Here is a 23,776-nt window from a genome sequence, read left to right as displayed (position 1 = left end):
TTTTCCTCAGCCTCTAGATGTCTCAGTCACTCTGCTGCTTCTATTTCCAAATGCTTGGCCTCCAACTCAAGTCTCTAACTCCAGATGGATTTTTAAGTTCTCTGTGGAAAGGTTGAGCTGTTTTCTGAAAGTTGTATATCTCCAAGGCCAACTTGCTTGTCCTGCTGATCGCTGGTCTGTGATGCAGCTGTACCCAAAGCTGCAATCATTTCTGCCTTAAGTCATGTTGGCATGCACCAGTCCTTTAGGCTGACACATCTCAGCTAACTGGCTCTGACAACTTGCCATGCTCCTCTGCTGACATGCTTGCCTGCTCTCCCTGACTAAGCTAATAAAAAAATAAAACCATTGTGACGTGAAACTCTGAATGTTCACTGCATGGCTGATGAGCATGAAGGAGTGAAGGAGGTGCTGCACTCCTGAGAGAGCCATCAATAGGAAAAGAGGTCTCATTTATTTGCGTTGGTGGGAGCCCTGAAGGTTGTAAACAAATTCCATGACAATGACTGAAAAAGACAGCAGTTCTTAATTGAAAGTATAATATTTCCGCACCATTAAAAATGTTTAATGTGAAAAAGCAAAACAGTTTTCCCCATCCATTTTCTACAACCAATGCCACAATCATACTCAATCCATTTCTTGTTAATACCTCTTTACATCTTGCTTTAATACCATAAAAATTAAACATTTTATCCATTCTATCAACTCTGTGTTCACCTCCATATTCTCCATAAAAGAACTCATCTAGTGTACCTTATTCTGTCCTTCCTCTAGACCACATTCATTTTGTAGCATCCCATGCATTTTTTGCCGGACTACAAAATAAAACACAAGAGAGTTTCTTCTCTACAAGGCCAACAGTACTTTCTGCTGTTCTTTATATACCATTAGCCCTTTAAAAACACGTAATTTCTTCAACATGATTCACCATAAAAATCCCTTCATTCCCATGTATTATAGCCTTCATTTCCGTGCCCCTACTTCTAGTAAAGTTTCTTCTACATCAGTCTCCATAGTAATCCATTTCTGCACTACAGCCTACATTTCTGCACTACAAGATACATCTCCTTCAACAATCAAATCTTTAGCATGTTCCTATTCCTTCCCAGACTTCCTCATATTTCTTCCCCAAGTCTTCAATCTCACTCTCTTTTCTCATATCCTTTACCCTTCTATAATAGTGGATTTATTTACCATAAACCCTTTTTCTTCTTTATTATACAATATCCCTTTCTTTTTTGAATTTGGTCTTGAGTTCAATATTACTGTGAAAACAAGTTTCCAATAACTTCTCTCAGAGCAGGAAACAAATATTCTCCTAAACAGGTAATTTACTCAATATCAAATGGGCCAGAATTAAACACACTTTCTTCAAACAATTCGACTTAAAAGCCACCCATACATGTACTATTTACTTCTCACAAACATCTCCCATTTGCATAATGAATTTCCATTCTTCTACATTCTACTCCATATACCTACCTAAATCAGTCATTAAAATCAACCCACCCAGAACCATAGTTTACAAGTTGTACGAAATACCAAAAACTTCTCCAACAAAGCATTCTTAGACATGCTCAATAAATGTAACTGGACACCACTCCATCATCTCCAACCTGACCAGGCAGTAACATACGTCAATGACTCATTTTTAGCTATTCTAAATAGCTTACCACTAACTCATACATATAGTGTTAAAAATAAGAGATTGCCTTGGATATCAAAAGAAACCATTAGACTTCAAAAACTGGTTTCAATACCAGAAAACAAAAGACAATAAAAACTCTTAGCATACCAGCAGTTCCACAATAAAAAAAAAAATCAAACTAGACAAAAAAAAAAATCATATTTTACATCTATGCAAAAAACAAATATGAAAACAATCCCAAAAGGTTCTGGCAGGCAATTAACTCGCTCCTCCGCCCAGGTAAAACCACAACCCCAGAACCAAAATGTGTGAGTATTGCCTCATAAATCAACACCTACTTTATAAACACTATTCTCTCCTGTTACAGGGAATAATTCCAACCCATCTCTTCCACCTAATGTGGAAACTAACAAAACTCTTTTCACCTCAAACCTTGAGTTAACTAAACTTCTCCATCTCTACCAACTTAAATTCACACACAATATCATCTTCCATCCTGACAACTGCTCATCCCTCAAGGAACTTGCTGTTCCCTACTCATGCCCATGAAGTCGAAGATCTGCAGACAGAAACATGCTCAAGGTAAACAAAGCCATTCACTGTGAAGCCCTATTCTCAAATCAAAATAGCCAAATTACGGAACTTTCTACCCATACCCTACAAAACACAACTGAATCTACAATTTTCAAACAATTACTATTTGAACATCTATCCAAAAACTGGCACTGCTCCTGAGCCAAACCTGACTGACAAGATATCTATAACCCTATCACCATACGGTCCACTCCTTACCTTATTTTCTCCCTCTCCTCTGTGTTACTACTGCTAAAAATGTCTATACTATGTATACACACACACATATATATAGTTCAATCAGGATAAAGGCTTTTTCCAGCTAATAATCCAAACGTCAATGCTGAGTTAAAACTTCTTTATTTCAAAGAACAAAATGTGAGCGCTTTCGCAGAGATACTCTCCGCTTCTTCAGACATTACAAAATCAAGCAGTTATCATCAGTTATAGCAAACCTCAATCAAGCAATGATTCAATTAACCAAATTAGCTCAATCTTAAAATTACTACTTGGTAGTACTGTTGAAACAACCTGCTTCTATAAAAACCTAAAGAACACATTAGATACCAAAGTATCCTATATAACACTTAGCAAAAAGTGCACCAACTAAAACAAAAACATAAACTTTGCAATGATACATAACTCTAAAATAAATATGTATAAAACCCTTAAAATATGAGTCTTGAGCCCATCTACAGGAGGGCTCTGGCTTTAAGAACAGGCTTAATAGTAACACTTTCATTTAGACCCCTCCCCCTGTGTGCTGCCAGTCTAAAGATCCATTTTAACTCAGCCTGTTCTGTTAGATTAACAATATCACCCAGCCTAATGTTAGGATATTGTACATGCAATACTTGATAATAAAATACATGGTCATATCCTTCTAAAAGTGTATGCTTAGCTAGCACACTACAATCTTGCTTCCTTTCCAAACAATATACATGGTCTCTAATCCTCTCTCTTAATGATCTGTTGGTCTTACCAACATAGTATTTGAAACATTTGCCACAGTGTGCAACATGCACAATACCGTGTTGCAAGTACTGTGATTCCTCAATTCCCATAGATAACCTGTATCTGGGTTCTTAAAGAAACGGGATTCACCTATAAATATACATTGCGGACAACTACCACATTTCCTTGTGCCAAATGGCACAAAATTTTCCACTGACGATGGACAAGCACCTATATTCCTATAGCAAAGATGTTGCTTTAAACATTTCATATTTTTATAAGTAAACAATGGTTTGTCTCCCACTAGATTTCTTGTTTTTTCATCAACCAGTAAAATATTCCAGCTAGCCACTATTGCTTGTTTAATCTTATCTGTGTTGCCACCGAATGGTAGCAACACTGATAAAGATCTATTAGAGCCAGCGGCTGGAACAGTTTCTATCTTTTTCTCTGAGAAATAAGGTTTGGCTCTATTGCCCCTCATCCCCGATACTTCAGCGTATCTCTCAACTAAAAGTTTTTCCTCATAGCCTCTGGACAAAAAAAATCTGATTTTAGCCTATTCAACTCATCTTGTAACCTCACTTTCTCACAGCATAATCGTGATGCTCTAATTGCCTGCCCTTTCACAATATTCCCAAATATGGATGGATTGTGCATACTATTCCTATGCAAAAAAGAAGCTCTATAACAAGTCTTCCTATAAACAGTGGTTTTAAACTCAGAACCCTCTTTATACACAGAAACATCCAAGAAATCAATGCTTTTCCAAGAATGTGTTACAGTAAATCTAAGAAATGAACTACTGCTATTCAAGTTCATATGAAAGCACAGTGCCATGCCAAATGAAAAAAAGATAATCCACAAAACGCCTATAAAACATAATTTGGCCATTGCCTAGCAAATGGTTCCTTTCCCATGCCACCATGACCAAATTTGCATAGGCGTTGGCACAGCTAGCGCCCATCGCTATCCCTTTCTTCTGTAAATAGCAACGTTCATCAAAGAAAAACACATTGATGTTATGTGATCCTATCTCGCCTACATTCTGAATGATGGGTTCGGAGCCGATCCCTCGGCTCCGACTCGGCACGCTTATGCCAAAGAGCGAAGTCTCTTATTGGCTGAGCTTACTATATCCCAGGATGCACCACTACCAGTCTCCCAGATCTCGTTTGCCGCTTCCCTGCGAAGACGTGGTCTCAAGCTGGCTGGGCTGAGTAGTTTTATTAACTAACTTTTCTGTCAGTTTTTTGCTGTTTTTGCTCACAAAAGCTGTTTTAACGGCTATCGCTAACTTTGTACGATTTGGATTGTTAAATTGTTGTGTGTGATTGGGTTCAGTTTGTTTTCGCCCCTCCAGCCAGGGCCTTCCCGGACTGTCAACCTTAATACTTTACAGGGTCTCTAGTAATTATATAATTAGTTAGAGTTACCTGTTCTTTTTTTACAGGAAGTGTTTGCATTAGTTATTACTGTAAGCTTAGATTTATCAGCAGTAAAAATTTAGTGTACTTTCCTGTCAGAGTGACTAGAATTGTGTATCATCATGTCTCAAACCCCTAGGCCTTCGGGCTTTAAAAATGTTAAATGTGGGTTTAAAATGTCTATCACAGACGATCATTCGCTCTGTGTATATTGTCTCGGGGCAAAGCACTTGCAGGAGTCATGCAGTGTATGTCACGCTTTTCCTCAAGGGTCCTCCAGGAGAGGAAAAATAAATTGATTCTTAAGGGGTTAGTTAAACCTTCCTTTGAAGAAGCCTTGGCATCCTCTCCTGCTCCAACCAAAAGAAAGGGCTTCGGTTCCACCAGTCCGCCGGACCCGACTGCCAAGAAACTTAGGCAGGCCTCTCCTTGGCTCCAAAGACTTCGGAGCCGAGGTTGAACAGTCTGCCTCGATGCCACCAGTATCGACTCCTCTGGCTTCGGAGCCGATGGCTGGGGCATCGAGAGGCGGGTCACCTTCGCCGGCTCCACTGCTCGAGCCGACAAGGGTCGCCTCGCCAGACACTTCCTCCTCGGCGCCAAGTCTACCTCGGCACCGATGGAATCTGCTGTGAGTATTCCTCGGCCGATACTCATCGAAGTCGCCGAGCCGGGTCCCTAGCCCTTTGGGGCCGATGGAGAGGCCTTCTCGAACCCGTTCTGTTTCCTGTCGGTCTTCGAGGATGTCGGATTCTGATATAGACAGGGTGCTCCAAAGACTGTTCCAGTCCCCAGTCTTCCAAAATTTGTTTCGGTTCCGACCCAGCTGGTTTCGAGCCGATGACCTTGGCCCACCCGTTGCCATTCCTCCTCCGACCGCCGGCTCCGGAGCAGGTGCTGTTGGAGCCGGTGGAGATCTCAGGGTCGGCTCCCACCCTTACTCCAACCCGGCCTTCGGGTCCGAGCTTAGTACGCGGACTTCTTCGGCTGGACCCGGGGTGATGTTTGGGACCTATGCTTTGGTTCCAGCCTCCCTCGGTAAGCTGCGGGACTTCCGTCGGCTATCACGCCTCGAGTCCGGACACTCCCAGGATTCTGGGGTCCGGCTTTCAGGCCATGAGGAGTGCCTTGGCCAAGTCCTCTTCGCCATCTCTCCGGTTTTACCAGCACCTTCCCTGGGCGTGGAGACTGGGTCTTTGGCAGTTCCTGTCCGTAGCCAGCGGAGTCCCGAGGCCTGAGGTTACCCCCAGTGGGGTTCCCCTCCTCCTGAGGGTTCTTCGGCGTTGTCTTCAGAGGAACCCCCAAGGAAGAGATCGTGCAAGAGGAAGCACGTGGACTCCCCCGAGTCTATTACATCGGACACTGATATGGATGATGCGGAGGGGTCCCCAGTCGTCCTCGGATGATGTCTCATTTGCAGACATCTTAGAGATCCTCAAACAACGAGGCGGCTGGATATCCAAACCCCCTCTGCTGACTTAATCAGTGCTCCTCAAGGCCTTTGGGGCTCAGCCCTCCGCCTCCTGGGTGTCTCCGCCCTTCGACGAGCTTCTGGATTTAGTTTGTCAAAGGGGCGTGGGAACATCCAGATACCGTGGAACCAGTCCCTTCTCGTCCAAATAAATTTTATCTGCTCCCCGAGAAGGAGTTCCTCACTAAAGGCGTGGCTGTAGATGCCATGGTGGTGGCATCTGCTACACAACAGGACGTGGCAGAGGCTTCAACGTCCATCCATCCTCCTAATAAGGAGTCTAGGAGTATGGATAGGTATGGGAAGCGCACCCTGACTTCAGCTGCCTTTACCTTAAGGTCTCTGAATTATTTGGCACATTTTACCAGGCTTCAGAGGGATCTGGTCAAGGAGTTGTCAGATTCTCTCGGTAACCTACCTGAGCAGCTAGCCCAGTCCGTTAGCTCTCAGTTGGCTATCCTTACGTCAATTTCTAACTCGTCCATGAGGCTCATTTCCTATGCGGCCAAGGGGCGGGTAGAGCGGCAGGCACAGGCGTGGCTCTCGTGAGACAAGCCTGGCTCCGCTTGTGTCAGTTTGGAGGCCTTCAAGTCTTCCTTCCGACGCTCCCTTTGATGGGTCCTCATTGTTTGGACCCAAGGTGAAAGACACCCTTACCCGCTGTGAGCAAGAGGGAAAACGTTATCTGCCGAGGTGCCCGTATTCCACTCCCTTTCGGCCTTACCCCCAGGCTAAAGGAAGGGAGAAAATGGGGTTCCGAAAATCTGGCAAGTTTTTCTCACGACAGCAAGAAGATTCCCCGTCCAGAGGCAGAGGGCGGAAATTTTTCAGGGAGACGCCGCCCCAGAGGCGGCAGAGGGCCCCGCAATTCTGGAGACCGCGAGTCCTTTCGTGGCTCTTCAGCCTCCCACACGTCATGAGGGATTGCCCGGCTGTGCTGCTCGAGCCAGTCGGGTGTCGCTCCAAGCACCTAAATGCCTGGGAGTCAATCACTCAGGACAGATGGGTGCTTCGGATCATTGCCGGAGGTTACACCATCCCATTCAAATACTTTCCCCCACCGTCCAAGAGAATCCCGGACCCACCACCCAGTCAAAGGGAAATAGCAGCCGCAGAAGCTTTAAAGCTGCTAGAAAGGAGTCATCCAACCGTCCCCACAGACCAGATCGGATCAGGAAATTACTCCAGGTTCTTTTAGTGCCAAAAGACAGGGGACCCGAGACCAATATTGGATCTCAGCAGACTGAACCAATCCGCCACGAAATCCAAATTCGAATGGTCACGTTACAATCCATTCTCCGTTGTTGGAGAAGGATGTTTGGATGTGCTCCATAGACCTCAAGGACGCCTATTATCACATACCGATACATCAGGCGTCCAGAAGGTATCTGCGCTTCAGCCTGGGAGTCAGTCATTACCAATTTTGTGCTCTGCCCTTTGGTCTCACCACAGCCCCCAGAGTGTTCACCAAGTGTTTGGCAGTAGTGACGGCTCACCTGAGAAGTCTTGGATTCCAAGTGTTTCCCTATCTCGACGACTGGCTCCTGACTGCCACCACCAGGCATCTACTAATGGACAACCTCAAAGCCACCATCTCCCTGGGTGTTTCCCTAGGGATTACATTCAATTGGTCAAAGTCTGTCTTGCTACCCTCTCAACGCATAAAGTTTATAGGAGCAGAGATAGACTCAAGATTGTTGTGCGTCTTTCTTCCGGCCGAAAGGATCCGAACTTTACAGGGCCAAGTTCAAGCTCTAATCTCGAGGTCCAAAGCCCCAGCCAGGATGGTCCTACAGGTTTTAGGCTCAATGTCTGCCACGGTTCTTTTAGTTCCTCTAGCAAGATTACACATGAGGATTCTTCAGTGGCTCTTGTCAACTCAATGGTCCTTTCAGGATCTTCCCCTCAATCATCACATCATGATTACGGAAATATGCAAAAGGGACCTTCGCTGGTGGCTTCAGACATCCAACTTGGATCAGGAAAACCCTTTGTTCTCCCCTCCAGTGGTTACCCTGACGACAGATGCCTCCCAGATAGGGTGGGGGGCATTGTCTGGGCAGGCTAGTTCAGGGCTCCTGGCTTCGGACGAAGCTCTTCTCCACATCAACGTGTTGGAGATGAGGGCTGTACTTCTATCCCTACAGGCCTTACACAAGTTTCTTCCTCAAGGCATCATCGCCATCCACACAGACAACATGTCGGTGGTTTGGTATCTGAACAAACAAGGAGGGACCAGATCGTCCCCCTTTGCAGAGAGGCCATGAGAGTGTGGGAATGGGCTGTAGCTACCAACCGCTTCTTGGTAGCGACCCACATCCCGGGAAAGTCAAATGTATTGGCGGACAAATTAAGCAGGACAATTCTCTCTCCTCACGAATGGTCTCTAAACCGCACAGTAGCAGCTCAGGTTTTCAAGAGATGGGGGACGCCGTGCTGCGACCTATTTGCAACTCCACAAAACACCAAGTGCCAGAGGTTCTTTTCCTTGATTCCACATCAGGAAGTACCAACCATGGATGCTCTAGCACAACCTTGGCCAACAGGGCTACTTTATGCCTTTCCTCCAATTCCACTCCTTCCAAAAGTTATTCAAAAAGCTTCTCAACTGGGGTCTTCACTAATTTTCAATATACCAATATATACACAGTACTAATTTTATTATTCTTGCAGTGATTGTTACTGAAATGCTTGTGTGATTATCTTTTTTGAACTTGTATCTTCTAGAAAACAGTACTGAATTACCACATTATCACTACAAACAAAACTCCACTCGTAGAACAAATTTGCAAAAATACCATTTTACGTCATCGCCATTTCATTAATCTCTCCATTTGCAATACATTTACCTACATACATCCGATTTTCTACTTTGCATCCAGTGTAAATTAGTTGTAAAGTGTAAATGATAGAAACATGTGTGATCCAGTAAGAGAATACAGTATTTGCTACCTAATTAAATCAAATTATAATTACCGTTTCAAGTGAAAACCTGTTTTTTCATATGTACATCATTCTTTGTCAATAAACCGTTATGCTGTATTCCCATTTACATTATTTGTTCCCTCTGGGCCCATGTCATGGCTGAATAGTCTGGTCAGCCAGTCCACTTTGGTAATCAAAATAAAAGATTAAAACATCTTCTTCCCAGTCCCATATAAATTTAAACATTTGCCACATTTATTTAGTTGCATACTGTTATTAAAATCACACGCTACAACTCTACTCAATCTACTCCACCCGTTCATACTAAAAATTATTATTCTTCATACTAAACTATTTCCTTAATGATTAACACTTCTATATCATTACCTTTGGTCACGTAAACTTTCTTCTATAGTACATATCCCATAAATACATCAAATCGCTTGTTTTTGTAATATATTCATTATTATTTTAATCTAATCTATATGACATCTGTACTGGACACCTATTTTTCAAAAAAATGTCTTCCTTTTTTATAAAAAACAATGTTATCCTCTACAAAACATACTCATCTTTTAGACCTTCCTTTAATACCTGCAAAATACTTGGTCTTGCATCCATCTATCCACTGCAGGCTATTAACATCAAGCTCCTACATCAACACTATGAGCAGCCATTGCCATCTACAAAGTTACCCTAATCATGTCCACGTACACATTTTACATTTCTCTTATCTTTAGCTGTATATTACTATTCTCTCTACTTTTCATTTACCTCTCTTTCTACTTTAACATAACATTCTATTTCTCTTTTTCTCACCATGCATTAGACATATTCAAAAACTTTTCATTATTCCTTACAGACTTCTTATACTACCTTCACGCCCCCCTGCTTCCCTTATTTCACTTTCTATCTTCACCATTCCTCTTTTTTCATTTTACCCTATATATTTGCCCGAGCATTGTTCTTACCTTCATAGTATCCTGCTCTTTCATAACTCCCCATCACCACCATATAAATATTTTCCACCTTTATGCAGCATCTTTATATAAAGGTAATTATAAACTGATGTATTTAAACTTTTCACCCATCTGTCCAAATTTTATAAAAGCATATAATGCATACGACGTCCTTATGTCTGCCATCCTTACACGTAATATACTAGATGTTCTTTATGCATCTTTAATTTAGTTTTCAAAAATGACCATGCTGTCCTAGGATCTGAAAAAAAGCTTCTTTTAGCCACCACCATATGTACTTCCTGCAGCTACCCTGAAAAGTCTACTTTTGTTTGCAAATTTCCTGTCATGTAAATCTAGCCTCTTTTTTTCTCAATACTTAACAAGACATACCCTATTATTTCTCTACATTTTTTCACAACCCAATGTCATTTTTCATCTTTCTGATGTCACAGTTAAAATTCCTATATCCACATTTGGCACTAAACATTTTTCATCTCATCAAAACATCTTTATATGTGTACATAGGAATAACATATCGTCATACCTTTGTCCGATATAGTTATTACCACTATCCTCTCACAAATTGCTACTGCCACACCGAATAACTTTCTTTCAGCTTTGTTAGTACAGCAGTTCCACAGCGTTCTCCTCTTCCCATGCCCACAGCACTTCTCTTCCCTTTGTTACATATTCGGATACTTCACATCTAACAAATATGTTATTTCACATTTCAATAGCATTTATCGCTTCATTTTGTGCTATTTAAAGCAACATATATTAACTTTCCTCTCCCCATTTATAATAAAATTTATAATAAAACCAAGTAGGTTCCTCTAGTGCATTTTGTACATGTCAGCTCATTTTTTTTTAATAGTATGTCCGGTTTTCTACACAGATAAAAGATACAGTCAAAGTCACTATCAAGATGCATTTTATTTCAACAAGATCACCACATTTTTGGCTGTCCAACATAAACTTACTCAACCTTCAACATAACAACATAAGGTATATGCTGGAGCTAAACTTCCCACAAATCTTCAATGTCACCTCCAATTCCCATACCCCAGTCCATAAACAATTTTCATCATTTTTCTTGCAACAGACTCATACCTTTATCATAATCCTTTGAAAAACACTAATTTTCAGTTACCTCATAATTTCTGAGCTGCACAGTCACAGCTTTCTTATTTTATGCATTTGAGCTACCAAACATATTTACTCCACAGGAAATCACCTTTTTTTTCTTGTCCCTAAATTCAAAAATCTTTATAATAAATAAAAAAGATTTAGTTCTAACCAAAAGAACGGAATCAGATGAATAAATGAATGCATTCCAGGAGCACCAAACTCAAGGGTTCTATAATCTAATCCAAAACAAATAATTTCTTTCTAGAAATGTGTATATGTGTGTATGTTATGTGTGTATATCTCGCTCTCTATATTTTATAATTTATATATATATATATATATATATATATATATATATATATATATATATATATATATTTTTTTTTTTTTTTTTACTGGGAGTTCTTAATCTGTTTAAACATTACTTCATCATTTTTGTCATTGCAGCATAACTCTTCAAAGCAGTTTCCCCTACCTACACTTCATTCCTCTCTTCTAGTTGAAAACGCATCCTACCAGAAACAGCTTTCTTGCTTTCATTGCCCTCCAACACAGAATCCCATCCATCCACATCACCCCAGATTAGTGCTGCCATGTGCACACCCCAGTTCAAAGTAGTGTCATTCAAGCAGTCATCCAACACAGTAATCACCATTACATCCTCTGAAAGATACCACAGTTCCTTCAGTCAGAATTTCTTCATACAGCTCCAGCAGTCCTTCAGCACCATCCATCGCAAGGGGAAAAAAACGCAAGAGAACTAATATAGTTTAAAAACTACAAAAACAAAACATTCCTCATCTATTCAATCCATTTTAGCACATTAAATTATTCATGTTTAAACAGGAGATGGAATTAAAGTTCCTTACATACACAAGGTTCAAAACATCTTCAAAACCACTGTGTGTAAAACTAAAATATCCATGTGTGTGTGTGTGTGTGTGTGTGTGTGTGAGAGAGAGATGGAGAGAGCTACTGGGAGCAGGAACACAGAGCTCCAAAATGGTCAGTGTGGAGTTTTGTGTGGGCCTGGAGAGATTAAGAGTCCAGCCCCAGGTCTGGAGGGGTCTATATTAAAACATCGAAAGTTTAATGGTTCGAATCACTAAAGGTTGACATTTAATGATCAAACAATCACAATTTCGAATGTTCAGAAAAAATAAATTAAAAAAGAAAATCTAAAGGGTGTAGGTAGGGGGGCAAGCCCCACCACACCCTCCCCTGCTACTTAAATATACCAACTCCGAGACCGCACTACATTGAAGTAAACGGAAATCTCCCCTTACACAGATTTCCGTTTATCCGTTCAACGTTCTGCACTTTCGCTATTCTCGTGTCGACAATGTCGGATTCGACATTGTTGGCTTTTGAAAATATAATAGGCAACTGGTCTGGAGCATGGTCTCTGTATGTTCTTAAAGGATATTGTGCTTAGTGCAGGGAGCTGCATCTGAAAATACTGTGCAACTCCATTTTTGCTCTTAGTGATCGTCCGTCACCAATTTCAGTGGTAAGGATCGAGTCTCCGTGACCGCTGGTCCGGAGTAGGGACCCATCAAACTCTATCATACTTGTATTGACCATAACAATTACATGAAGCATCCAACTAAATCTCTAGCTAAACTTCCCCCTGAAAAGTATGCACTCCCCAGTTACATTAAAAGACAAAAAAAAATTTTTTTCTCTCATTCAACTTGTATTTCTCCCTTTATTTTTTATCTTAAAGTCTTAATGTAAAATATCTACATCATTTTAAAATATCTTCCTTCTACTATTTACAATTTCTTATAGTCTTAAAAAAATCACTCCAACATCCCACTCTACAAAATTTCCTATAAAATACTGTCACACCACTTCCCGGATTTCATAATTTTTCCTCGTTTTTCTTTTCCTATATGGTATTTTCTTTTAACATTCTCTCTGTTTACCCTTTGTGTCTTCTAATTCTGTAAGAAAAGCCTCACTATGACTTCTAACTAAAATCTGAATCAGCTTCACTCCTTTACAAACAAACAAACAGAATCCTCTTCAAATTCAAGACATACAACAGAATGAATTATTCCTAACCTCCCCTTGGTCTGGTATTAACAATACCTCTTTTCACTCTGCTCCCAAATGAAGAGGAAAAATAAATCTATAAACTCAGCTTCTAACCTTTCTATCCCATTTATCCTAAATTTGCCAAAAAGCACAGATTTGATCAAATATACTTTCTTCAGTACTTGCATAATACCACAACCAGATTTTACCGCTTGCAAAATGCACATACCTCCACAGACACGACTGCATGAGACACTTCTTATTCCAAGTCCTTAGTACTGCCAAAAAACTTACTTTTAGGGACAGGAACAATTTAAGAAACCCTCTCTCTGTTTTGCCTTAATTACAAACACACACTTGAGTTATCATTGCTGCTATCGTACTGCCAGTTGGATTACTTTGACATTGTAGAAGGAATTATTCAGAGGAGGAAAACACAGACACAGAGAAACTGTTTTTGGTAAACTTTTTTATTTTTAACCATTCTTTTCAGCGATCTTGAAAATAGTCACTGCATTCTTAATGATTTTAAATTATGAGGGTGGATGATGTTGACAGCGGATTCCATGGTAGTTTCTAAATGAGAAAGCTGGTAGTACTGATGTGTTTTGCTATATGAAGGGGGCATGTTCTGACACATTCTGCTACAACGATCATTGATTTTATTCATGGTGCAATGACGTCGATTGCTCCTTTGTTGGTTTTGTATTAATTTGTGGTGGGAAATTGTCAGCAATTGCAGTTGGTATTGCTTGAAAAGAATAACAGAAATGCCGGCAGTAAAGTTCAGACAGAAACACGAGCAGTGTGTTTTTTTAAATGTTATTGATATCACTACATGACAAAAAAATCTTGTGCTACAAGTACACAAATTATACAACATTAATGACCACATTTCATGATTTTTATGGTTACAATAACACGCAAGTACCCTTTCTTCCTATATATCATGGTGTACGCTCTCTGTTCATTTATATCAGTTCTCCATCTCCTTCAGTTACTTTACCCACCCTCTCTCATTTATTTCCAATTTGCAAAAATTATTCCTATCACAACTTCCATCCTCTCTACCTTCGTATTTTCTTATATATCTTACTTTCCTTTATTGAACTGCAGCTTATCGCTCTCAGAATAGTTCAAAATTATTTTATCAATACTCTTATACCTCGATCACAAACACTAAATCTATATGAGAAAAATATTGTGGGTAGCTTAACCTGATTTCCAATATTCCATTCTTTAAAAATGCTCCCTTCGGTGTTTTAGACATTAATGTCTTCTTTACTAAACCGAAATGCAAGAGGCATCTCATTCCATTTTTTATTAATTGTAATAAAAACTCTCTAAAAACCTAACAGAAGAAAATACTTCATAGTTACTTTAAACCTTATCCATAAAAATTCTAAAATTCAAAGTCATGCACCCTTAAAATTTACATAATTACTTCATGTCCGCTATATTTGTTTTCCTTTTTGTATTTTCTCTTTAAACTCAATTTCCCCAATTAACAACAAATTGTGTATACATTTACCTTTTACAGCTCAAAAAATATAGCTTCAGTTTTGTTGTATATTACTCATTTTCATCTGTATCATTTTTGCTGATCATCTTATTTGTACTAGGTAATGCCTGTGGCCTCCAACTGTGACACATTTATAGGTTCATACTAGGCTATCTGCCCTAGGGCATCTACAAGCCTAGCCCAGAGTTTTTTGGCTTACGCCACCCCTTTCTTCCTTTCCATATGAATTAAATTACACTTGTACATGCTGCACAACTTTTATCCCTCTGACCCCACCACTGTTAAAATACTTCTTTACAAAATGATCATTAAACTTATAAAATCCAAAACAATATCTAGTGTGCTTTCTTCCTTCACCCCTTGGCAAAACCTTTGTTTTACTTCTTCCATAGTAATTTTTGTCCTAACTTAATTCCTCTCCCCACTCCTCTGACTTTCCACCGCTATTGCTTCCAAAATTTACTACAATTTATAAAAAATTTCCAAAGAAATACTACCCTTGCTCATCTCCTGCTACATATAAATTCTTTATCCCATTATCATCTTCCTTGTGTGCACTAACTGCTGATTTCTACCCTTGCACATCTCCTGCTAAATATAAATTTTGTATTCCATTATCATAATCTTTCTTGTGTGCACTAACTGATAATTCTTTCTGCAGCCAAGGATTAACTTCCTAATTTTTCACCTTTCCCCAATGTTCTGGCCACATTTCCCCATGTCAGAATGCATATCACTTTGTGTCTTACCTGTAGCCCACTGACTTATGGGACTAATCTGATCAACACAATGTAAATAAAACAAATAAGGAGTATTCCAACACCAAACTAATTCAAGCAGTTCAGCTGCATTAGAAAGAGGAGATAAGCTTGCTGAAAAATTATATCTACATCTGATCATTTTAGCAGACTTTTGCATTCTTCTCAAGCACTCTAAAACATTAACTCAACTATAAACTAAATCCCTCCCCAACTCTACAGCACTGGATCACGTCAACCTCAGACTTATATACTTAAAACATTATTAAACTAAGCCTAGCCCGAAATCTTCATTGTAGTTTAATCAATAAATATTGTAAATGTTACTGGTAAAGTACAACCCTTTATATTAAATTAGCACTATATTGTTTTCTATACATACAAAAGCAAATGAAACAAATTAAGAAATGAGTCAGTGAAGTCAGCTGTTAAAGTATATTTCATTTATTTGTTTTGTTTAATTTATTGCTTTTGTTTTACTGGGAAAGTCTGACTGGGTACACTGTCCCAATTTCAGCGAGGCCTGGGGAGAAATGCTCCATTTTACAGAATGAATAGGCAGTTATACAAGATTTACATAATAAATGTGCATACAGACATACATACAGTAGTAATGATACGACAGTTAATCAAATAATAAATGTACAGACATAGAATAGTAATGATGTTGTTGTTGTTCCTTTCGACTTTTCCCGGTTAGGGGTCGCCACAGTGGAACTCCGGTCCGCTAATGATTGGTAGTTGATTTTTACGTGCAGTGTTACCAGCCCTAACGCACAACCTTCAAAGAAGAAGGTACGCCCATTCACGCATGCCTCCACGCATTAGACGCTCTAGCTGAGAATCGAACCGGACAGCATCTTACTGTGGAGGAGACAACGCTACCGCAGCACCACCATCGCGGGTATACATAGAATAGTAATGATATGACAGTTAAATGAAGAATACAGTAAAATATTAAAGCAATACACCATAGCTGGGTATGGGTAATGCTGTATTTACCCATGGTTGGTGTGGTTTGGTCACGACGGCTTTGAACTAGTGGTGACAGTAAGAGTTTGAAGATTAACCACGAACATCACCTGTACAGAGCTGGCAAACAAGTAAGTAGGACTTAGTCGAGTTTTAAATGATTTTTAGGGAGTTTTCTTGTCATATTGCTAGTGGAATGGAGTTCCAAAATTTAGCAAGATGGTGAGACAGTCATGATTTGCCAGCAGAATTATTAAATTTGGATACATGTAATAGAGGTTTGTCTGAATGTAGTGGCCAGGAAGGGTTATATATTTGTATGAAGCTGGAAATGAGTGGACAGTTGTTAGGTTTAGACACAATGCTACAGATTTGAGGAAGTTATGAGTATGTTAGACAATGTGGGAATTCCAGCTACTGTAATTCTCTTTTATTTTGCAGTAACATTGCCCAAATTTGTTTAGCAATATCACTTGGATGCTGTTAAGGATGGGAGCAGAATACATTACAGTAGGCAAGAGGAGAGAAGAGTCAATGTGCTTTCTTACAGTGTCTGAGAGGAACGGTTGGGCTCTAGAGAGAATTTTGGTGTAATTTTTTCACTACATTTTGGATGTGTGTGTCCAATTTTAGGTTCTCATCTGCATAGATGGCTAGTAGTTTGGTATGTGTGGCAAGTTTGGGTAAACTAAGAAAGAGGTTTTGTTGACTGTATGCTGTTTGAGAGTAAATAGGATTAGTCTGGATTCATGCAGGTTACAGAATTGCAGGGAAGATGTCAGACAAGTTCCTGTTCCTATAGAGGAGAAAGACTCCTGGGTAAGGTTTTTCTAGTTTGTTGATGTTTTCAGCAATATTGACAACTGTGGTATCATGTGCATACTATAATAGGGATACAGTTTTACCGGCTTTATGTACGTCATTGATGAAAATGTTAAACAGAATGGGTCCCAGGACTGATCTTTGTGGTACACCAACTGGGACGGGGAGGAAGGATGAGATGTCTTTTTGCCACTTGACAGCTTGAGCTCTATTTCGGAAGTAACTACGAAACCATGACATAGCAGTCAGGGTCGGCCTTTGGTCAACTGGCGCCCTAGGCAAAAGCGCTCCACAGCACCCCCACACACACCACCCTGTTCCCTCATCCTGGTCTACCTACACCATCCTGATTTATTTATTTCTTCCTTTTTCTCACAGTTTGTCTTACTCTTCAGTTTTTCCTGTATTCATTCAACAAATTTTAAAGAAACCATTTCTTTACTGTAAATAAATAAATAAATAAATAAATAAATAAATAAATAAATACTGGAAATGCGCCCCTGCTACAGCAGCACCCTAGGCAGCAACCTAGTTAGCCTTCACCTAAGGCCGGCTATGACAGCAGTGGTGTCAAGTCCTAGGTTATGAAGTTTGTGTAAAAGAATAGAGTGACAGACTGTGTCAAAGGCCTTGGATAAATATACATTTTGATAATACAGCAAGAAATCATACGGCCAATATATTAAAATGAAATGATACTAACTTTGTAACAACCCAGACAGAGGCAGAAAAGGGGTCAATGGAGCAGTTTAATATTTATTAGACAGTTATTCTACAACAAAATTTGGGCCCTGTTCCAGGGATCATAAAAGCAGATTTCTAGTTTTATTTGGTTGGTTGTACTGTATCAAGAAGAGGCTGCCTCTGCTTTGCACTGTTTAACCAGCTGCTTCCCGGTTATCTGCTACTCTGGCCACGCTGTGGAAGCAGGATGAAGTCATTACAATAAATCACTACTTTCTCGTTGTAAAAGTAGACTTACATGTAATAATCAGCTGGCTATAAAGCTCACAATAATAGCAAGTAGATATGGCTCATCTCTATTGCACTGGAATTGAGAAGAAATACCAGCACAGCAACACATCAGCACATCCCCACATATCCTCCTGGGGGGAAAAAAAAATCAATTTTTCCAAAGCTATTTCTCATCTCTTCTACATGGCAAGTAAATATTTGTAACCCTCGCCCCATACAAAGAACCATAGCTCTCAACCAATCAGGGACAAAGCCAGAAAAAAAAAAAAAAAAAAAAAAAAAAAATCAGGGACACTTTTACAATATTAGTGCTATTAACTTGAAACACTCACAGAATCAGAGCATATGAATTAATGTACATTTTGTGAAGTAAAAGAAGAAGTCTACAACTCTTAGTTATTGTCATTATTCATCAAGTGTAATTCACCAACTTTTCTCCAAAAGTCACCAGTTTTAAGAGGGATTAAGAGGACCAGAGCTAAAATTTGAGTAAAAAATCAGGGACAGTGGAGAAGTATGCGAAGAACACTTCTGACAGCTCACCAGAGCTACACTCCTGGCACAGGAATCTGCAACACTACAGTTGTGCTATCAGACTAGCCACACTTGTAACACTTGCTTCCGGAAACATTACACACTACATGACCACACGCAACGATTGGTCGGACACCCCTAAGTTGGTAATGCATCTGCAACTAACTAGCGATTAATGGGCTAAATGAAAATCATTTTACAGCACTACTCCAACGAAAAGTGAGCAGACGAAATACGTTACAATGAAAAATGCGACCATATTTGTAGTTTATCAGCTGTACACATACACGTTTCTTCACTACGGATATAAAGACACTCCTAGAACAGCATATTCCCCTGTTTTGACAGATCGGGGTCCAAATGAGTTGGCCAATAGAAACAGAATTCAAACACTTGACTATTCCCGCTAGTGAGGTACACAAACTACTGCTACCCAGTGTTTTCCAGCAACAGGAAAGTCTGACAGTTTTCACAAGAAACATACTTCAGACTATGCTTTCATAAGTTAGAAATGCTTTTCCCAATTCACAGGCCATGAAAACCTCCAGAAATACTGCAAAGATTGCATATTTTTCCATTTTCTCACAGCAAATTCTTTTGTGGTTCTCTGCAAAGAATGAAGCATAAGATCTTTGACCCAAATAATCTGCTTTCTTGTGCCAAAATCATAGCCAGCAAGTACCAGCAGAATCTACTGAGTCTGCCCCTAAGCAAATAAACCATACATCAGCAAGGATGCACAATAATTCAGCAGGAGGAGATGATGTCCACGAGACATAAAAAGGCCAATTTATATGCAAATTCTCTTAACACGAAGGACAAAAATAACAAAAGAATTGTGAAAAAAAACAGCCAAATTAATGGTTATAGAGAATTATCAAAAATATGTGGCCATTTAAATTACCAATTTACCCCAAATTCGAGATAACATTCATTCATTTCATTTTTAAATACTCAAACTGTATTGAACCATTCAAATTGTACTATGTAGTAACATTTATGTTACTACTGCCTGCTGCTGGCTGCCACTTACCTCTTGTTATTTTCTGCAGACCCAGAACATCCTCAGGTGTAATGACAGGCTTTTTTAACAGCTCTTCCTCAGTCACTGGAGGGACTCCATCTGGATTACTAGTGCCCTTCTTCACTTTCATGGCTACTGTATGTTTACTGCTGTTCACTTGCCCACCAGAGCTGGTACTGCTGCTGCTAGACAGAGTCTCAGTCGCAGAGTAAGAATAACTCATCCTCGCTCTCTCACCCAATGGATGTGTAATACTCAGCAGATGCCCTTCTACTCCAGCTACCTTCCTAAATCTCTTCTTAATTCCTCACGGCTCAAGCCTTGCCTTACTTAGCCCGGATTACAGCCTCGGTGCTTCCCAACATCACCGGTTACTCTTTTCAATGGTTCAGTAATCAGTAGAACTGCTCTGTAGACTGTACCAAATATCGGAGCAAGTGAATTCATCACTGAAACAACCACAAAATCCTTGATACTCTAACAGACGAATGAATCATTCCGCTGTGTACCATTTTACTTAAGAAAAAACGCATTCTGCAATAATAACATTAATTTAATAGCAGAGAATAGTTTATTCTTTGTGTCACTTCTAGAGGGCCCCAAATTTTCTGTGTATAATAGTACTTCCCAAAGCAGGAGGTTAATGCCTCAGTACATGAAGTTGGTGGTTGTGTTTCTTGCTGGCAGGCGTGTGAAGAGGTGTTTTTCTGTCAGTCATGTGCGTGTTTAAAAGCACTTCTCTGTTTTTTTTTTTTTTTTTTTTTTGTAGTAGAAGTGTTAACCTTATTCTTCACAAATCGTGAAAAAGGTTCTGAAAAACGTTTACAAAAGGTTTGTGTATGAAACAAACTGTAATTTGTACTTTTGGCCAATGAGTTGTTTTGCTGATCCGTTTTAACTAAAATGTAGACTTAATTTAATGTAAAAATAGGTCTCTGGTTGTTAGGGATGTAGCACTTCTACCAGTTAAACTGTGCAGATGGCAGAGTAACTCTGATTACTACAGTAAGAAGGGCAGTAAGGTCTTGTTATGCAATAAATTCAGCAGTGGCTAATCAGAAAAGCTGCATTGTGACTGCTTAAATTACCTCCATGTGATTTGGTTTTAGCACAGTGCTAGGAACAAAAAGCACCGTTAATTCTATTGCTGCTGGTGACATTTGTGAGGCAGGGCTTGATTTTAAAGAAAATAGAAACACACAGTAATACCTAAAGCCGTATTTATTTTGGATGAAAATGTATGTAATTATATTTATTTATCGTGATAATACACTTATCAGTATTGACTAATTTCAAATCGGCGCAGATTGTCTTCCATTAACCTGATTAAGTATTTCATGATACGTGGAATGAATAATGTACATGCATCTTAACTTTCAGACACTTTGCAAAATATTATTTGGTCACTTATATTGCTGTATTTTTATTTTTGTATTTATTAATTTATGCAGTTTACGCCCATTGTTTCACGTACCTTTAAGATTAAACAACATACCATGGAACGATTATATAATTAAGTCTTATTAACCATAGGAGATAAGAATGGATGAGAACTAAAAGACAACAGGTTCTGAAGACGTCCAAATGTTTTGTTAGGATGAAAGCACTAAACCTGCTCTCATGCTTTACTTTGTTATTTTATTCTTTAGTGGTGTTAATAATAAAGTTCTGTTTTAATGGACTTTGGATCATTTGTTGGTGGATTTAAAACATTCTATTTGCATGGGAATGTAACAGCTGGTTTATTTTTGTGGCTACTACATTGGACCTGATTTAAGATTCAGTCTTTGATTACAGTGAGTTTATTCAGAAGACAACTTCTGTTTCATGTGTACTGTTGAAGTAATTTGTTGCTCAAACACTGTTAACTGTTTTTAATTTTTATTTACTCTTTATCTGTAACTCCTTGGTATTCCTCATGCATTGTGCTTACCATTATACACTGAATATCAGCAGTCCATCAGCCTCACAAACTCAGCAGTGCTTTCGGCTGACAGCTACCATTTGTCTTTGCCACATTCACTCTACCTGGGAAGAGATTCTCTAGAATATAAATATACATTGAATATTGGCAGTCCATAAGCCTCACAAACTCAACAGTGGTTTCATCTGACAGCTACCGTTTCCCTTTGCAGCAGTCGTGATACCTGGAAAAAGATTCTCTAAATATACATTGAATATTGTCAGTTCATCAGCCTCACAAACGCAGCAGTGCTTTCGGCTGACAACTACCTTTTCTCTCTGCAGCATTCATGCTACTTGGGAAGAGATTCTATATAATATAAATATATATTGAATATCGGCAGTCATAGCTCTCAACCTTCCATCTCCAAAATGAGGAACACTAGCCCTCCTAATGTGGAACAAATGGGCAAAAATGTGGAAAACATACTAATGACTTACTAACAGCTTCAACTAAGAAGGTCATAGGATGGTTAAAATATGCTGGTTTTACTTATTTTAATGAATTAACATGATTCATTTCTATTTACAATGGATTTCACTAAAAACATTCCTAACACTGAATGTGTGACAGAGTATTTTAATGTGGAACTTTGAGGAACTTCGAGGAATGTGAACTTTTTAAGACCCCAAATGAGGTACGTTCCTCATAATGAGGTACACTTGACAGGTATTTCGGCAGTCCATCAGCCTCACAAACTCAGCAGTGCTTTCAGCTGACTGCTACCATTTCTCTTTGCCGTGTTCACGCTACTTGGGACGAGAGTCTCTAATGTAAAGTGCGTTATTCCCTGGGAACTTCTTTCACAATAAACTACCTTTTTTATTTTAGTTATTTGCTGGTCTACTCCTGTGTGCACACTTGCCGGGATGATTTTTGGCCTGGGTCCCCTCCCCTTTTGCTGTACTAATATTGGTTTGCTATTTTCCCTTTAAGCCTGCAGCCTCAGCGAGTTTTTTCATAATTTTTGGCAGTGTTATTTTTAACATACTGCATACTGTTTTTATGCAGTCTGCCAGCTCACATTTATTACAAAAGTAGCTCCTTAGTTTAATTTGCAGTCTGCTTCCTTCTTTTGTGCAGACGGGCTTTGTCCTAAATCATTTATTTTGAAACTCACAGTTCCTTCTTTTTTCCTTTGGTAGCCCATTTCCTACTGCAGTCTGATTTGAGTTTTATCCTGTTCAAATTCTCCCTCCCACTGATTGATTATTTCTGAAGTCTGCTGATTTCATCTATTGCCTTGGTCAGTCCTTTCTAAACTCTCTCACCTTAACCTTTCTTCATCAACCATCTCTTGGTTTAATAGCTACCTCTCTGACAGATTGCAGTCTGTTAAATGGCTCTCTATTCTTTCTCCCTTCCTCCCTATCAAAATGGGAGTCCCACGAGGCTCAATACTAGGTCCCTTTCTCTTTAATATTTTCACTAACCAACTTTACATATCTTGTCCTCAGTCATCCCTTGTACAGTGTGCTGATAACTCCACACTCATCTCTATTGCTGACAACCCCTCTGACCTGCACACTCTGACACAAAAATCTTTCAACTTCACTGAAAAATAGCTTGTTAATAACCAACTCATACTGAACCCCAAAAGGACAAAACTTCTACTCTTCCTCCCTAAATCCCTCTCCCACCTTAAATCCACTTTCATAATTTCTTCCCTTAATAACACTAACATCATAGCAGAAACCCGCGCTAAGTTTCTTGGTGTAATCCTAGACGACCAACTTAAACTTGAACTCCATGTGCTATACTGTATCAAGAAAACCCACCAAAAGCTTAGCCTACTGTATAGAAACAAAAGGTTCCTCACAACTGACTCCAGAATCTCTCTTGCCCATGCTTACCTCCTCCCAAACCTCTTCTATGGCCATGCTTACCTCCTCCCAAACCTCTTCTATGGCTCGCAAATATTACTTAATATGTAGTCTTCCAAAACAAAGGATATTGTTTAGAGTAGGAAATGTTAGCCTCTACCATGTAGTACAAACAATCACTACAACAAAAGTGCTAGATTTGCTGCCAATCTGCCTTCTAAATCTCACCACTGTCATGCTGTTAGGACACTCAAC

At 39.5% G+C, this 23,776-nt stretch overlaps 1 protein-coding gene across 1 annotated transcript in view; it reads right to left on the bottom strand.

The window, feature by feature from the left end:
- Window positions 1-20,337, bottom strand: part of UNC119 (unc-119 lipid binding chaperone) — a 756,954-nt gene extending 736,617 nt beyond the window's left edge. Inside the window, exon 1 of the mRNA XM_044054397.1 lies at window positions 19,745-20,337. Coding sequence (XP_043910332.1) covers window positions 19,745-19,958 — 214 coding nt within the window. The 5' untranslated portion in view covers window positions 19,959-20,337. The remainder of the gene's footprint in view (window positions 1-19,744) is intronic.
- Window positions 20,338-23,776: the final 3,439 nt, after the last annotated feature.

This window comes from Protopterus annectens, chromosome 13.part0 (genome assembly GCF_019279795.1).
Source record: "Protopterus annectens isolate FY-2018-M chromosome 13.part0, PAN1.0, whole genome shotgun sequence".
Lineage (NCBI taxonomy): Eukaryota > Metazoa > Chordata > Ceratodontiformes > Protopteridae > Protopterus > Protopterus annectens.
The sequence above is the reverse complement of the archived record's forward strand: the minus strand, read 5'-3'. Positions and strand labels throughout refer to the sequence as shown.